Source organism: Canis lupus, chromosome 3, assembly GCF_048164855.1.
Source record: "Canis lupus baileyi chromosome 3, mCanLup2.hap1, whole genome shotgun sequence".
Classification (NCBI taxonomy): Eukaryota; Metazoa; Chordata; class Mammalia; order Carnivora; family Canidae; genus Canis; species Canis lupus.
This window is the reverse complement of record NC_132840.1, coordinates 27063917-27082399: the sequence shown is the minus strand read 5'-3', so window position 1 is coordinate 27082399 and position 18483 is coordinate 27063917. Positions and strand designations below refer to the sequence as shown.

General features: G+C 45.1%; 1 protein-coding gene across 12 annotated transcripts in view; it reads right to left on the bottom strand.

Moving 5' to 3' along the window:
• The window catches only part of RERE (arginine-glutamic acid dipeptide repeats), a 408653-nt gene that overhangs the window by 11498 nt on the left and 378672 nt on the right, over positions 1–18483 (bottom strand). For all 12 annotated transcript variants that reach the window (XM_072819771.1, XM_072819779.1, XM_072819773.1 and 9 more), the window contains one exon: positions 781–943. In XM_072819771.1, coding sequence (XP_072675872.1) covers positions 781–943 — 163 coding nt within the window. The remainder of the gene's footprint in view (positions 1–780; positions 944–18483) is intronic.

The window sequence follows — 18483 nt, the reverse complement described above, 5'->3', positions numbered from 1 at the left end:
GGGTGGTACCCAAGGGGCTGCCCTACCATATTTTGGAGGACTGACATCACACCTATATCCTGGAGTGGCAAGCACTGATGGGAATGTGAACACAGGGGGAATGTGTGGGAATTCACAGCTGGGAATGTGAACAGGTGAAGTACATCCCTATGAATTCCCTGACAGATCCAGACATCCTGAGGAGCTCCCTCTCCACCAAGTCCTACCCATGCTCCACTCTAGCACTAATGGATTATTTCTTGTTTGCACGTGCAACATAAGCAACCCTCAGGCTGAGTGCGCTGAGCTAGGACAGAACCACAAGGTCCACTGCTGTATGCCAGCTTTTAAGGGTTAAGAAGGTATCATATTAGAATGCACATCATGCTGGGATCAAGAAGAGGATCTTGGCAAAGCAGGAGGAAAAAGAAAATGTTAATCTGATCTTACTGCTAACACAAAACCAATGCAATGCAACCAAGAACTCAAACAGTATATCATCCACTAAGTGGATTTCCTCTGAAGTTACTGATAATACCCCAGGGCAGGGCCAAGACTTACATTTTCATGAAAGTTAAAATGATGCTGAGTTTATTTTAAAAATTTAAATGCATGAATAATTAGCATGTAAAACTCTCCTACCAAATCCCCCAAGTCAAGCTACCTTTGGGTGCAGGCTTTGCACAGATGGATTAACACACACAACATCCCCAACCTGCACAGTGATAAGGATGCCTGTGAGGGCAGGCTCAGAGCTTGGACAATGAGTGTTTGGCTACATGGGAGAAGTCCCTCACTTACGGAATTCACTGGAGGGGGGTCTGGAGGGCGTGCTGACGGGTGTGGATGCAGTGCGAGTCTTGATCCTCCTGAACACGGCCTGCCTGCGGTGCCTACGATGGGCCCTGGAGCTGGCTGCTTCGGGGGTTTTCTTCCAGTAGTAATAGAAGGTGATCAGCTCCCCCTGCAGGAGAGAAGGGCTGATGGTGATGGAAACGCTCAGAGGGGCTTGCTTCTCCTTGTCCCCACAGCACGCCAGCTCTCTTCTGCCAGGAGCAGAAGCTGGTTCCTAACAGCAGTGCTAGAGATGAGCACAAAGGGCAGTCATGAGAGGAACAGGGCTTGCTCGAGACATACCCGTGAGCCGCCCACTAACTGGATGAAGGGGCTTGCCTCCTCAGTCCAGCAGAGTAGAATTTCTAGGTATCAAGAACATTCGTTCATTCCACAAGTATCTGCTGAGCACCCACCATGTGCTACCATGGAAGTACACCAATGAACAATCAAAAAGAAGGAAAATCTGTGTGTGTGCACAGATGTTTTCTTCACAGCATTCACTGAAATCATACAGGTGTGATTATCCAGACTACTTCAGAAAGAAGTAAATGAAACAACTTAGACGGTGGGGAACTGGGGTTAGGAAAAACAGAGACCCCCAAACCCAGGAAAACTGCTCCACAGCCTCTACCCCAATCTCTGAGTGCCCACATTGGGACAAGTTGGTACAGCATCATGAAGGTGAAGACTGGGGCTTGACAGATGAAGATCCTGGGGGACAAACACAGAGGTTCTGATGCAAAGGGGAAGTTCCACAGTTACAAGGCCAACCTTCACAGGAGAAGGAGCTATTCTTTTCATGGCCCAGCAGAAAGGAAAGCAAGAAATCCTCAAAAAACAAAAACAAAAACAAAACAAAAACAAAAACAAAAGCAAAAACAAAAAACAAAAAAAAAAACCAGCAAGGGGGGTTATGAGCCCCAGGGAAACTTTTAAAAAGGGGCAATTCTGGGGTGCCTAGGTGGCTCAGTCAGTTGAGCATCTGACTCTTGATTCTGGCTCAGGGTTGTGGGATCCAGCTCTGTGATGGGCTCTGAGCTCAGCAGGGAGTCTGCTTGAGAGTCTCTCCCTATGCATCATTCCTACGTGCACACGTGTGCTCACACACACACACACACTCTCTCTCTCTCAAACAACAACAAAAAAAACCCTTAAAAATAAGAAAGAGGCACTTTTGCTACCCTCCTACTCTGGCCCTGGAGCTCAGTAGGCACAGCATACATGCCAACAGGTGAATGACATGTTCAGCTAATCCTGGTTGACCCAAGACAAATTTCTTAAGAAACATCCCAAGATAAAGTTTCTTTACCTGGAATTAAAAAAAAAAAGGGAGGGGGGAGAGTGCAGAGAAAGCACCTACTTCACATTGATCTTCTCGAACTGAATCAACCTTGTGGACAATCAATTAACATGGCTGAGTACAGTCCTGGGAAGCCACCCTGTGGGCAACTCACACCCCAAGGTGGGAGCCACTTGGCCAGAGCATCACACAGCCTCATGAATGGAGGAGCCAAGAGAGAAACAAAGATTTTGCTCTTCAGTGACCTCAGATCTGGCCAGTGCTGGGAAGCTCAAGTGGCCAGAGGGGTTCCACCAAAACACACGTCAGAAAGCAGTGCCCCCAGAACAAGGAGAAGTGAGTTTGGAGAGAAGTGGACAGATGTTCAGTGGGGAAGTAGCTTCTGCAAAGCAGATGTACTTGTGTGTTGAGTGCTCACTATTCAGAGTTGGATTCTATGCCTGTACGTTTTCTAAGAAGGGGGACCACAGCTGTCGTCAGATCCTTAAAGGTACCTATGATTCAAGAGGAGCTTCTGACCAGCTTCCATGAGCCTATAGCATGTATCTCTTGGAACTGTGACTATGTTTTAGTCTTTCCAAGTGCCACTTAACAAAATGCTAGTGACTGCCAATATTTAACAGATGAAGCATGACTCCAGGCCAAGGAGGCCAGAAGCCAGGCACCAAGAACGAGTACATGCAAGTCTGCAAGTTCACCCCACCCTTTTCAGTTCCATGAGACAGTAACTGAATGGTAAGGGAAAATGTAGGAAATGCCCTTAGATTTTGAGCTGTTTGTCTATCACATGTTATTCTACAGATGTAGGCTACAATTGACCTATAGCCTGCACTTGTGGTGACTGAGCCCCTAGGTCATGATCCAAAAACCTCCTGGCTCCAGCCTCTTTACTTCCTATTTTCCTGACTTGGAAAGTTACTTTTCTGTACTGATCTTTTGGTGTTGGCTGGCTAGAGGGAACAAACTCATAAATCCACTAGGGGATTAAGAGACCTGTGCTGATATAAAACTGATCTGACTCTGGTTTTCCTATGAGAAAATATGGAACAGAAGCCAAGGCAAGTTCACTGTCACCCTTCAATACTTTGTCAGAGTGACATGCTCTATCAGTTCAAAAGGACAACCAGTGCAGCAAATCATGGCCCAATCCCAAAGCTAGAAGGAAAAATGTGAAGCCCCAAAGCGGTACCCTTCCACTGCCTCTTCTAGCTAAAGTCATTTTAGGGGCCAGCAGATGAAGAGGCCTGGGATGTAAGAGGAAACACGAAGCTACAGGAGACAGAAGGAATAAAAAATGGGAGAGAAAATGAGATGGGAAGGTGCTACCAGTGTCTCTGTTCAAACCTCCACCTGATCGGATGGCTGTTAGAAAGCAGCCATCCCATGGGATGCCTAGGTGGTTCAGTGATTGGGCGTCTGCCTTTGGCTCAGGGCGTGATCCCGGTCCCGGGGACCAAGTCCAACATTGGGTTCCCTATGGGGAGCCTGCTTCTCCCTCAGCCTGTGTCTCTGCTTCTCTCTCTGTGTCTCTCATGAATAAATAAATAAAATCAAAAGAAAAGAAAAAGAAAAAGAAAAGAAAAAAGAAAGAGAGAGGCCACCCTGACATCTCTATGCTGCGTTGGTCTGTGGCACAGTATTGACTTATGCAGTTACAAGGGACTGGGGATGAGGGGCACTGACACCCTCCACCACTTGCAGTTAAAGATCCAGGTACAACTTCTGACTCCCCTAAAACTTAATCGTCTACTGTCAACCAGAAACCTTATCAATGACATAAATAGTTGATTAATACACATTGTGCATGTTATATGTATTACTTATGGTACTCTTACAATAAACTAAAGAAAATGTTACTAATAAAATCATAAAGAGGAAAAATATATATATATACAGTCCTGGACTACCCTGGGGAAAAAAAAATCTGCTATATTGTAAGTGAACCTGAGCTGTTTTAACCTGTGTTAAGGTCAAATGTATTTCTATTTCCCAAATATGAATGCTTGAGTTTCAAATGGTTTTAAAAGATGGCATAACTCATAGATTAAAACAGGAGAAGCCAGAGTTCAATGAGGCTATGGTACTGGCCCAGTATCAGACACCAGACAGAAAAAGGCTCAGTTAAAAAAAGCCCAGGTTCCCAACCTTAACTTCCACTCCTGAACTGCGTATTCCTCAAGAATGTGAGAAAATCAGGACATGACATAGAAACTTAATATTGAAATAAACAACGACTTTTTGTCAACACTTAAGAAATGATAGCTTTTAGGGTAGCCTGGGTGGCTCAGTTGGTTAAATATCTGCCTTTTGCTCAGGTCATGCTCCCGGGGTCCTGGGATCGAGTCCAATGTTGGGCTCCCTTCTAAGTGGGGAGTCTGTTTCTCCCTCTCCCTCTGTCCCTGCCCGCCTCCCCGCAACTCCTGTGTGTATGTGCTCTCTCAAATAAACAAATAAAATCCTTAAAAAAAAAAAAAAAAAGGAGACAAAGAAATAGTAGCTTTTAAACAAGGAAAAGGAGTCCAGAACAGATTCTATTGTCTGAGTACCAAGAATCAAACAACCAAGCCAGAAGGAGTCTCCACTAGAAGTCTATAAATTAGTTCAGAAAATCAAAATATAAATTTCAGATTTCAGGAAGATAGGGTAGGGACTAGAACTCTCGTACACTGCCAGTGGGAATATAAAATGGTTCAACTAACTTTGTAAAACTTTGGCAGTTCTTACAAAGCTAAACAAACATTTACTGTATGACCGAACAATTGATCCCACTCCTAGGTGTTTACTCAAAAGAAATAAGAACATATGCTCCTGCAAAGACTTTTACAGATGCTCAAAGAAACTTTACTCTTCATAGCCAAAAGCTGGAAACAATCCAAACTCCCTTCAACAGGAGAATGAATAAGTATTACTGCGCACCCATTTACTAGATACTACGTGGCAATAAAAAGGCACAAGCTACTGATCGACTTGACAACATGGATGAATCTCAAAACATCACATTGAACGTGAGTAGCCAGATAAAAAGAGTACAGACGGTATGATTCTATTCTAGAAAAGGCAAGTCTATAATCACAAAAAGTAAATGAGTGATTGTCTAGTCTGGAAGACAAGGAAGTAGAGAACTACCTATGAAAGAACATGAGGAAACCTTTGGGGTGAAGGGAATATCTTATGAATCGACTGTGGTGTTGTTTGCATGGAGGTACAGTTGTCAAACTTATGGAGCTGTGCCCTAGCTGCACTTACAGAGGGTGTACCTTTACGGTATAAATGGTACACATGCCAATTACACATCAATGAGGTTGAACCTGACTTAAAAAAAAAAAAAAAATCCAGGCCAGGTTTTATTAGCTGCCTCTCAACCACTGTCTATGGAGGGATTAAACACTGGAATGGTGCGAATCTAGGAGGATTAGAAACAGCATACTGGTGACTGCATGGGTGGCTAGGTCTTGAGCGCAAACAAAAGAACATGTCGGGAAAAGCTTTGGTTCTACAAATAGGCAATGAGGCAGCCAGCGGCCTCACCAGGAATAAAGTCAATTGAACTTTAATCAAACATGCATAGTGTGTGCTGCAGAGACCCGCTGCACATAAATTCAGGGAACAAAAGCTGTTGCAGAAATCAATAGCTTGCTGAAACATTAACACAGGCAATCATTGATCAAAAGGCAGCTCCACAAAGGCAGCCTTGCAAATTAGCTCCTGCTTCTGCTTGCAAGCACACACAGAGGCATCGCTGTGGACATGAATGGTCGGAGCCGATCGTTTTGTTCCCGGTGCTCTCACCCACCTCACAACAAGGCCTCCCAGTCAGCGTACCTCACATCTCTGTGCTGTAATTGCACACAGCACGAGCAAGTGACTAAACTGGGTTACTGCCTGGGCAAAAAAGGAAAGGAGAGGGGGTGAAGTCCTCTCCAATCGATAGCACTATGGGCTGCAGTGCTTGCTGAGAGAGGTGCTTAAAGCCAGTAGTCTATATTTAGCAGATTTTCTCTCTCCCCCAATTATTTGCCTTTTCTTTGGTGTAAGGGGTTGGGGGTGCACTGGATTTTCCCAACGGGTCATATGCAGAAAGCCACTAGCAATAAGGGATCTGCTCCTGGATTTGAGCACCAGCTTTCCTCCCTGAGGCAGGATCTCTGCACAGCAGGTCTTCTCTGCAGGCAAACGACTCAGGGGTACAGAACCAGGCCCCATTAGGTTTCTCTGATTTTCAAACAAAATGAAAACACGAGTTGGCGAGTGCCTGGCACAGAAGCAGGAGAGAGTTATATGGTGTTCAGGGCTGTGCTCTATCTGGGTGGGTGGGGGCTGAGAGGAGAGACTGAGAGAGAGAGTCAGGTTAACAAAAGGGTCCAGGCACCAGCAGACAGCTCAATCACAGCTACTCCTGTAATACAGAAGCTTCCTGGACTTGCCACTCAGAATTAACAGAAGGACTGGCTCCTCCTCCACTGTCACCATTGTACTTCTGTGCCTCCTCAGGTTAGACTATGAGTCCATCAAGCTCATTCAACGCAAAACGTCAGGGTAACCTCCATCCATGCCCACTGCCCCAGACCATCTGAACTGAAGCAACTAGGGGAGGGGATGCTTGGGACTGTTTACTACTACTGGTAGCTTTCAGGTATAAACTCATTTCAGGTAAGTTCTGCTGGTATGTCTGGGCCCAGTTCTGCTTCACCTTGGGAGAACAACAGACTGGCGACATGTTCCAGGGCCCAGGGTAAGCATCCCACTGTGTGTGTGTGTGTGTGTGTGTGTGTGTGTGTGTGTGTGTGTGTGTAAGAGCTGAAGCAGGGTCGGGGCCTAGAGGTGGGAGTTCACAGCCCAGCCCAGGAGACAACCTGACTAGGTCTCCTTCCTGTCTTACTAGAAGGTTAATTTACCTGCAGCCACTTGGAGAGCTAAAACAATCCCCACAAACATGAGTGCTATTTAATTTCCTCCAGGAAATTCCTCCTCCAGCACTTCCTCCTGCAGTGCTAAAGGAGGGGAACCTGTAACCTGTCCTGCCTGATTAAAAAGTATTTACACACACACACACACACACACACACACACACAATTATATAATATTTTTAAAGAAAAATAAGCTACATGTCTTCTAAGGGCCCCTGGGAAGGAAGGCACTGATGAGACAAGAAGGCACTGTATACACTGTAGGTCTCAACGGCTCACTTGGTGGGCATGGCTATCTCACTGTCCTGCTCTCCTGCCCTGAGCACAGTAGCAAGTCCCCCACTCCCTGGGTTCTCTGATACCTCAGCCCGGCAAGAAGCAGCTCTCTGGGAGGCCACTGTGGAGGCAGGAAAAGGCAGGCAATTATTTTTGTCCCAAGGTGGAAACATAAGGGTACACCTAGGACTGAGTTCCAGTTTCTGTGATTATAACATACCGTTACTGCCACAACTATGCAAAGAAGTCGTGACATCCCAGGGTGAGGGTGGTGATGCGGGGGTGGTACGTGGCAGAAAAGGAGGTCCAGAGACCCCAGATGTAGACCACAGGGCACCTGCAAGCTGCCATCTACTATTAGGCCAAGGAAGGCCTCAGTCTTCTGGAAATAACCCTCTTTTCACACACTCCTTTCATTCAATTCAGTGTACAGAGTTGTGCTCCATTATCTTCCATTCTCACAGTGGTTCTGTGCCGCAGAAAAAAAGGGGGAACAACTGCTAGCCTTACAGTTATGTCAAGGAAGGCCATGAGAAACCAGTCCTTGGTCCCTGCATAGAGGGGCAGGGAGGACCTAGGAAACAGTTCCAGAAGGTTTCCAGTAGAAGCCACCCACAAATACTTCCTTCACTGGGGAGGGGGAACTGCTACTCACTACTTCTTCTGCACCAAAGCTTCAACAGGCATCCTCTGGAGCCAAGCACCACTTACTGTAAAAGGGGCAGCAGGGAAGGTTGGAGGGGGTGGAGGGGAGGCCTGGAAGCTGCACATGGATAATGGCATTAGAAACAGAGCTGCTCTCTGAAACTACCTTGCAGGCCCCTCAAGCCCACCTGCCACTGTCAGCTGATGTGATGGGACAGGACCCTCCATGTAGCAGAGCTGATATATGCACACCTTTGCACACAGCTGACATACAGCACTGCAGGGGTTAGGAAGTAAGCATTTAGGAGAAATTACTCTAATTCTTTAAGCCCCATTATTAACTGTTCTGATGCTAAATATTTTACCCTGAACAAGAAGAGAGAGTATACTATCTTCCACCCAATGCCTTTTTCTGCACGCCCAGGTACAATTGGTTAGAATCAGTGGGGATCCCTGGGTGGCGCAGTGGTTTGGCGCCTGCCTTTGGCCCAGGGCGCGATCCTGGAGACCCGGGATCGAATCCCACATCGGGCTCCTGGTGCATGGAGCCTGCTTCTCCCTCTGCCTGTGTCTCTGCCTCTCTCTCTCTGTGACTATCATAAAAAAAAAAAAAAAAAAAAAAAAGAATCAGGGTGTTGTTTCTCCACAAAAGCTCTGTCTGAAGGATGCCCTTCAGTTACCATCCGGCCCCTTCTTTGGGGGCCCAGGTACAGAGGAGTGAGTGCCACTTGTTGAATGGAATGAAGAAATCTAAAGCTCCTCTCCTCCCTGCTTTACCTTTCCTCCCTCCCTTCCTTCCTCTCTTTTCTTTTTTTAAAGGTGTGTTTTTCCAGAGAGAAGTTCCAGCAAGCAATGAATAGTTACAAAATAGGTCCCAAACCCAGGAGGGGTAGGAAGGAGAAGGAAACATGGCACAAAGCTGCTCCTTAGACTTCATTCCCCAACCCAGGGCCCCAACAGTGGTCAAGGCCCTAGGGGAATGTGGCTCTGGCTCTGGGAGCAGGTCCGGGAAAGCCTGCATGGGCCACATCCCCTGGGAAGCACTCTAACCAAAGGGCTGTGACCTTGCAGCTGAGTTTGGCCCCTCTGGCATCCATGACCACCTCTGCCCGGGAATTATAGCTGCATTTCTTGGCAAAAACTACCAACTCAAGGGTAGTGAGGCAAGTCAGTAAAATTTCCTGGCACAGACTCCTATGCAAGTCATTCTTTCCTTTCACTCCCTGAGGATTCAAGGGCTGGAGCTGACAACTGTTGCAAACATCTGAGGTGAGAAGCTGGGCACTGGGCTGAACCATCAGCTATGTTTAGGAGCAGCCACCTTTACAGATCTTTTTCCAGCAGGCAACTGGTTGTCTTCCAGCATCGACTCTGGTAATTAAAGTAGTGCTCTCCTGGGCTCCTTCTTTTGTTAACCAACCGAATCCCCTAATCCCTAAAGGAGCCCTGACACTGTCAGACTGCTCTGCTGCTAATTGTTAAATACCAACTCTGTGGTCTCAGAGTGCATCTGACAGAATGATGATCTGCTTGAAGCCACATGGCCGAATCATACCTTCTGCATGTGAGAGGCTACAAGGGCACCTATCTAACATGTCTGACAGTGAGGAGGCAGCCTGTTTCTGGGCAACGCAACCTCTCCTTCCCACCTCCAGGTCCTCTTCTGCAGAAAGGAGAAAGGGAAGGGAAAGGGAGGAAGATGATGATTCTGGAAATGCATAAAGGTCTCCTGGGTTTAATAGGTTGTAAAGAAAAGGCCACACTATGACACTCCTAGAGAGGTCCCAGAACCTGGCACTCCCCCAACATCTTTTTAAAACATCCTAGTTGAGGGGACACCTGGGTGGTTTTGGCTCAGGTCATGATCTCCAGGTCATAATATTGAGCCCCACATTGGGCTCTGCACTTGGTGAGTCTCTCTCCCTCTCTGCACCCCCATACCTGCTCACATTCTCTCTCAAATAAATGAATAAATCTTTTTTTTTTAAATCCTAGTTGAGCAGGTTAAAGAAATTTTTTTTTTTTAAATAATGATTACTGCTATTCGTACACTGTGGAAAAACTAAAACAGGGTTTTGTTTTTGTTTTTTTGCCAAAATTGTAATGAGATTTCCTAAACTATATGTTGTTTTAGTTGTTGACCTCAGCCACTTATGGATTCTACCTCTGATCCCACACCACCACTCAAACATCCAGACTTGAGGTCGTAGGCTGCCCTGTCCTTTCCCACAAAGACATGCTCAGCCTTCCCAAAGCCCAGCTCTGACCTTGTCACTCCCCTCTCCAAATCAATAAGGCTCCTCAAGGCCAACAGAACAAAGACCCAGTTAATTTGCTGCCTCTCCCAGGCCTCTCCCTCTGTCTGCACAAGACCCTTCTACTTCATTCCCTAACTGTCACAGCCCTTGGCTTATGCCAAACACGATGGCCAGTTTGTTGCCCCTCAGTGCTTCCCTTCTGCTTGCGGGCTGCAGCCCCGCAGCCCCACAAACCCCTCACCACTGTCTCCTCACTGAATCTATGTCCTTAGACCTTAGACCTGTGGCTCAGGTCATCACAGATGCTGCCAACTTCTCCTAGAAGCCTTACTTACCCTTCAACCCAACCTCCAAGGTCATCAAGGTGTCTGCATACCTATACTTTTCTACACTTGCCTCTTTCCTGGTATACTCAGGCTCTCTTTTGGACCATAACCATGAATGAACCTGTCCAATGTCCCCAAGCCTGTGTCTACTTCTTTTGCAAGTACCCTAAAGGTTTAGGACAATGTCGTAAATATGAGTATTCAGTAAACATTTGATGGAATGAGTATTTCCTGAGCATTAAAATTCACCTAAAATTAATTCTAAAAAATTAACTTCTGAGAAACAGATAACCAGATTACTGATTTTTTATTTTTTAAAGTACGGTCATCAAGAATAACTGCTTCCTGGGGGCACCTGAGTGGCTCAGTCTGTTAAGCCTCTGCCTTCGGCTCAGGTTGTGATCTTGGGGTCTTGAGATGGAGTCCCACTTTGGGCTCCTGGCTACTCAAGTGGTAGTGTGCTTCTCTCTCTTTGCCCCTCCCCTTGGCTTGTATGCTCTTGCTCTCTCTCACAAATAAATAAATGAAATCTTTAAAAAAAATAACTGCTTTCTGATCTCACCAGTATTTCATAAATGACATTTTATCTCTAAAAAAGGAGAAAAAATACACAATATCTAGGTAAGAAGGGTTCCTTAATTTGACATCAAATGTTATGAAAAATGATTACACTGTTCTTATTTTTGTTTCATTTTCCAGGGGCCAGTGGAGACGTAATCCATGGTGGGCTAACAAGAGAGGGAGGGGGGCTGAGGAATCCAATGCCGCCACTTCCTCGTTGAGCAGACTTATGAACCAACCATCACCTTTCACTGGGTTGTGAAAGCTACAATGATGAGAGCTAAGCACTATAAACAATTGTCTTCCATACCTTAATACATTTAATCTTCATAGCTACCCTAGTAAATAAATAACTTCATTATCCTTGGCTTTACAAATGAGAAATCAAGGAACAGGAAGATGAAGTCATGTATTCAAGCTCACACAACTTCAAGCAGTAGCCCCAGGGGTTTGGTACCAGATCCTATGCTCTTAACCATTCTGCTATGAATTGAGGGGAAATATGTGCATTTTTTTTAAGCCAGAGGCTCAAATTTGGGTTATCTTTCATTCACAAAGTATCTTAAACCTCTTCCATGGACCTTGAATAGTTTAGACAGAAGAGCAAAAAAGGGCACTGTGCATCCCTGTAACAATGGGTGGCCAGTCCTCTCCCCTCAGGGTGGAGCCAGCCCCCCCCATGCCACACCCAAATGTGGCCGAAGCAAGGGTACCAGGTTCAGAAACACACTTGGGAGGCACAAGTGCACAATCAGAATTACACACAAGCCTAGACAAATGTGTTCTGCTTCCTGCACCAAGAACAAACTCCAAAGACTACATCGGACAGACCCTGGGAGCTCACAGCCATGAGCACCCCCTCACAACCTGCTTGCCATGCCTCAAGCCATCCAATGGCTTATGCTATGGGGGAATCCCCCTGGGCCACTTTTGGCTCCAGGCTACATATGTTGAAGAGATGTGCCACGCAAGACTCTTGACCTGAGAAGGTTGAGGGTCTGATCCGGTGGAGGCCCTCAGGAAATGAAGAAATGACTTCTGAACATGCTACAAAGCATTTTTCCAAATTACCTTCAGCAGGAAGCATCTCTTTAAAACGGTGGCTTCTCGGGATCCCTGGGTGGCGCAGCGGTTTGGCGCCTGCCTTTGGCCCAGGGCGCGATCCTGGAGACCCAGGATCGAATCCCATGTCAGGCTCCCGGTGCATGGAGCCTGCTTCTCCCTCTGCCTGTGTCTCTGCCTCTCTCTCTCTCTCTCTGTGTGACTATCATAAATAAATAAAAATTAAAAAAAAAATAAATAAAACGGTGGCTTCTCAAAGTGTGCTCAAAACTATGAGGATGACTCGAGGGCCACAGGGTGGATCTCCTGTACCTCCTCTTATTGCCACCTCTTCCAGCAACTCCACTAAAAAACCTATCAATCGAGCAACACATAGAAGATTCTTCCATTTAACCAAAAATAACAACAATAAAAAATAAATGACAGATATGGAAATGACGTGTTTGAAGACAGAGGTCACAGCCATCACAAATCCTTCTAGAGCTCAGCCTGGAACAAAGGGCCCTGCCCTCACATGGGGGCGGCACTAGCCTATGGCATAGAAGCCTGGGCAGTCCTGAAGCAGCTGCAAGCCTGGTCTTCGCTTAATGTGGGACCCACTCAGGGGCCTTAGTCTCTGATTTTACTGAGCTGCTGAAGACGACATTTGAAGTACAATTATGCCAACACTGGGAATCTTGTGTTCTCTGTAGGGCCCCCAAACAACTAAGAATTCACTTGCTGAAATCAGTTTTCTTTCCTATAAGCTGAATACTTCGTTATTTCCTGAATTCATTTTATTGGAGTTCAGCAACAGGGCAAGTGGGATTTCACCGCCTTCGGTTCTATTACCACATCACCCTTCTTAATGTTTTCTTGTTCCTGTAACAAAACCACAATTCTACCAGCAAAGGGGGAGAAGAGAAGAGAGGAAAACAGAAAACCATAAAACTGTTAAAAGTGCTATTCTCCATCTCGTAAACATTTTTCTATTTATCAGCCTTTCATTATATGTGCAATATTATTATCCCTGCACAGTATCAAAGTGACATCGTCAGGGTCACCCTATAAAATATACATTGGCAATGTAACATTTAATGACGGGAACAGGACAAAAGATGAAGGATGAGAGAGGGTGGCATGCTGCAGGATGTTTTAAAGGGATCATCAGTTATATCTGTGCATTTCCCGAGGTGATAATTGAATGACAGCGGCTGGAGGGAAATCCATTTTTGAGCTCAGAATGGACAGTTAGGAGAAAAATGTTTTTGTATTGGGAGCATGTAATGACTGCCAGGAAATGAGAACAGCTACTCCAGCAACATTGCTTCTTCTATTTTATGGTTTTTATGGACGCACAGCAAATTATCAAGTACAATCCATTTCTGCAAGTTGAATTTAAAATAAAAGGCTTCCTCATTATAAAGAAAGGAGGGAAAGGATATTTAATTTTGTCATTGAATCACATCTGTTTAATAAAAAGAGCAGAAGCAAAGATCACCCTTCAAAGCACACAGACACAATTACAATTCCACACCCTTCTTAAATGCAGACCTGAAACATGTCCTCTCTTTTGCCCAAATTTTGGATTTAACCTAAGGCAAAGATTTTAGAAAAATCCAGACAGGCTTGCAAACCCAATCTGTGCTCATGTCTTCCACATATGGCTAGTAGTTATTTCGTAGTGGCTTTTAGTAGGAAAGACCTCCAGGAAGGAGGGTGAGGGGGCAACAGCTGCCTTCACAGAAGCCATTAAGGGCTGAGTTGTGTGTCTCTCCCCTCCCCTCAAATCACAGGCTCAAGTCCTAATGCCCCCAGCACCTCAGAATGTGACAAGGTGAAAAATTCAATGAGGTCATGAGGGTAGTCCTAATCCCATCTGACTGGTGTCCTTACAAGAAGAGGAAATTTAGAACACATGGGCACATAGAGGAGATGGTATGAAGACACAGAGAAGAAACCAACCCTGCTGACACCTCCATCCTCAGCTTTTAGCTCCCAGAACTGTGAAAGAATAAATTTCTATTCTTTAAACCCCACAGCTTGGGGTCCACTGGTAGTACAGCCCTAGTAGACAAATACACAAGCCTAAGGACAGGGCTTCACAGACAGATTGTAGGAAGGAGGTGCAGAGGTGGTAATGCCCACCAAAAACTCCTCCAGGCTTTGACAAGAGACTACAAAGCTGGTTGCCAGCAGCGGACAGGGTATGGTGCTCCCTGCGTGCTCCATGTGTCCTTCACATCAGCCAACTCTAACAAAAAGTTGCACAAAGGGAGGGACACTGACAGATGAGCTCTGTATTCTTAGTACTCAAACCTGAGATCCCAGAAACAACTCTAAAAAGTCAACAAACTTTTCATTAATTCAACAGCTTTAAAAAGCTTGAGTTTCCAGTTGCAGGAAGCCTCAGAAACTGGCCTTTATCCAGTTCTGCTTCACTTTCCAAAAGAAGTCAAAACCCTTTGCAGTGAAGGAAAATATAAGGGTAGAGATTCCTCTGTGAGGCGATGCTTCAGACTTGGGCCTGCGCCCAAAGAGCCCTACTGTGCTGACAGAGGAGCCCACGTCAGGGCACAGAGCAGGATTCCCAAAGAGATATCCTTCAGGGGCCTGCTCCTACAAAAGCTGCTCTGCCATCTGCCAGGGCCTTGGTAGCCTCCACCTCCTACTGCATTTACCTTTGGAAAAGGAACTGGGGGCTTTCCCATGTGTACTACCTTCTGGCTTGGTGCAGGCTCTTGGAACATCGCTCCTCTGGTTGCTGCTAGCTCACGCCACCAACACTACTACACATCTACTGCACTCCTCCTAGCCACCTGTTAGGGCACCTAGTCTATATGCCATCTCATATATACTATCTTTGCTGACCCCAGAGAGCAAGTTTCTTATGAGCCTCTCTCCGTGAATACCATGTCTCTCTTGCTTAGCTGTGACCCTTTCATGGCTCCTAGGTCACTGAATCTGGGAAAATAGTAATTTACATCTACTCCTCGATCCCCTACTTCTCCTTTTCCCAATTGGACTCTAAACTGCATGTGAACAGGGATGCACTCACCCTACAGTCTGTATCCCCAGCAATAATTAGCATAGTGGTTGGCATGAAAGAGGTGCTCAATAAACGCTCAGTGATTTGTAATGAGCTATATCACAGACATATACATATCAGTATTACACTTTAACGAGGAACATGCAAAACAAAAAAGTCACCAGTGTTCATAAAAACTATATATTCTCAATTTTAGAAATAAGAAATTTGGTGATCTTTCATTGAAGGTTTTCAAACTTGGGATAAACATGAGCAAGATGGGAAACTAGTTATGAGGACTTAAACTCAGGATTATTAAGTTACAGGACTTTGTGTATTACAGGACTTTGTGTATTAAAGTAAAACAAAACACAACCCCAAGAGAGTTCTTCAACCCATTTGTTAGGATAACTCAAAAATGAAAATGATTTTCCTGTCCCAAGGGATATTCAAGTGTGAAATGAGAACAAGCGTCCCATGGGTGGTGCTGCTTTATGTGCAAACCGATGCATACTCAGAATCCCTCATGTGAGGAGCCACATAAGCTTTGGCCTGACACTGGCCCAGGGGCTCAGCCTTAACTTGAATTAACAAAGGTATCAGCTGATACCTATACCCTGGCCCAAATGAACATTCTGATGGATACTAAAATGGTAACTTCCATTTTTTAAAGGCTGGCTGTTTCCTTGTTTCATGATGTGAGAATGTTTTGGGCCTATCTTAAGTGCACTGAGGAAGATGGTTATAATTAAATCTTCCTCTCAGAGCTAGTGAAAACAGGCCCCAAATTCTGTCTCAGCAGAAAATGAGTACCACACTCCTTTAGGGTGCTCAGGCACACACAGGCTTCCTACAGGCATATACGAAGAGGCCCTGGGATTACACTTTCAAATTAGAAGTCCTGATACAGTCTTAAGAAAACAAAACGGGGCAGCCCAGGTGGCTCAGCGGTTTAGCGCCACCTTCAGCCCAGGGCCTGATCCTGGAGACCGGGGTCGAGTCCCACATCGGGCTCCCTGCATGGAGCCTGCTTCTCCTTCTGCCTGTGAATCTGTCTCTGTCTCTGTCTCTTTCTGTGACTCTCATGAATAAATAAATATTAAAAAAAAAAAAAAAGAAAGAAAACAAAACTAAAATGGAACAGCCTGCTGGGCTATGGTCTAAAGCACCAGTGGTGGCAAATCATGGCCCATGAAAGTGCCTATGCTTACACCAGCTTGGCTGTAATGATCCTAGGTCCACCTCTATGCCCACAACTATCCCAATGTCAGTAGAACAGGGTGACACACAAAGCTCCCTCCATGTGGATTTTAAAAAAAAAAATCACTTTCCATTTTAGGCCTTGGCTTTAAAGGCCTTTTGGTTAATTTTGGTCCAATGGTACATGTGTGTATGTGCACGTGGCGGAGGGTGGGAGAGAACAGGCTCTTGAGGAAGAAAAGAGGAGGGGAAACAATGAACAGTTATTGGCTGTCTAGCCTTTCTCATCTGGAATTCCTCACTTGAACAACAGAAACTCACAATGAGAAAGGCAGCCACTGGTTATGCCACTTGGACAGTTTACCTAACCCCTCTTGGCCTCTGCTTCTTCATCTTAAAAAGAGAGAAAAATAATAGCATCCACTCACAGAATTGTGATATTAAGAAGAGCTGATACACCCAGTACAGTGGCTGGCATACTGTAAAAAAAAAATCATAAATGTTGACGTTTATGATTACTTGATCTATGACACTGGAACAAACCAAAAGCCCACAGTGGTGGTGGCTGGCTGCAATGCTGCCTCTTTTGCCCGACTGGAAAATAACTGCATCCCAAGCCACAAAAAAAATCTCCCAAGCAGGAGAAAGCAAACAAACTCAATATTCCTAGAAATAGCAAATGCATTAAATATTTTAAAACTCTGGTTCAAAATGCAGAATTAAGCCGAACTGGGCGAAAAGAATACAATTATATTTAAAAAGAAGAAGGATCTGAACAGTTCAAATGCTTACACTGGCCTCAGGGATGAACTGGCTGTATCTCTGGGTTGGCTACATCCATCCCTGGGAGTGACAAACACGCAGTTAAGCCTTGGCAATGCCATAAGCAGGGTGGCCAAAGGAGACCTACACATCCCAGGTCAGCTACAAACATCTGCTACAAATAACTGTTTCTCATCTGTATCTATTAACCTATGTTCAGCATAAACCAAAACACCTATAATGAGACAGAATCTACTTCTGGAGTCTGATAGGACAACACATAAGGCTTTTCCCACCTGCATCCCTATTTCTGTACTGAATTCTTTCCAGTCTTCCACCTACTAGCTATGTGTCTATAGGAAAGTCAACTAACCTCTCTAAGACTCTATTTTCTCCTTGTGTGAATGTTTATAGGGTTGTGGGTAGGATGAAAGTGCTTAACAACAGGGGCCTGGCAATTATGCTTGATGAATGATAATATTATTTTTATTGTTTCCATTTGGGAAAAGGACTAGAAACTCAAAACTAACTTCAACTTCAACCATTTTATTTTTTAAAAATTTATTTATTTGAGAGAGGGAAGGAGCAAGCGAGTGAGCGAGTGCACATAAGCAGAGCAGTAAGTGCACATAAGCAGAGCATGGGGAGGGAGAAGCAGACTCCCTGCTGAGCAGGGAGCTTGATGTGGGGCTCAATCTCAGGACCCTAGCTGGGATCATGACCCAAGCTGAAGGCAGACACTTAACTGACTAAGCCACTCAGGAGCTCCAAGAATCATTTTAATTAACTGAATTTAAAAAGGAAATCTCTCAAAGAATAGTCTCTGTAACTGACTGAATTCTTCTATCATGTCTCCTGAAAACTACAGGCATTTCACACACAGAATAAGGGAATGCTAGACATTGTGAATAATAATGGTGTTTGGGGCCAAGTTCACAGGAGGAAGATAGCACAGTTCAGAGATCAGCATTCTCCAGAAGATCCCCAAACAGAAACACTGGGACAATATATACCTACCTAAAGGCCTCACTGAGTCAACTTAAAAAGTCCTGTCTGCCCAGGCTCAGCTTCCACTCTTAGGTAATCAGCAAGAGAATCAGAACAGATAGTATCATTAAGCCTTTCATCAGGAATGAGAACAAAACCAAGTTAATGTACCTGCTAATCTTTAGCAGGCTACCTTGGGGTTTACCAGCTATCCCTACACTTCAAAACAGAATTAGCTCTGATGGACAGATTGGAAAGGTCCTGCTAGAGGGACTTGCAACATCCCATTATTTAATTTCATGACACCATAAGTCTACTCTTAAAAAGCATCAAAGAACATACACTTATGTTAACAATGATACCTAATTACGATGAG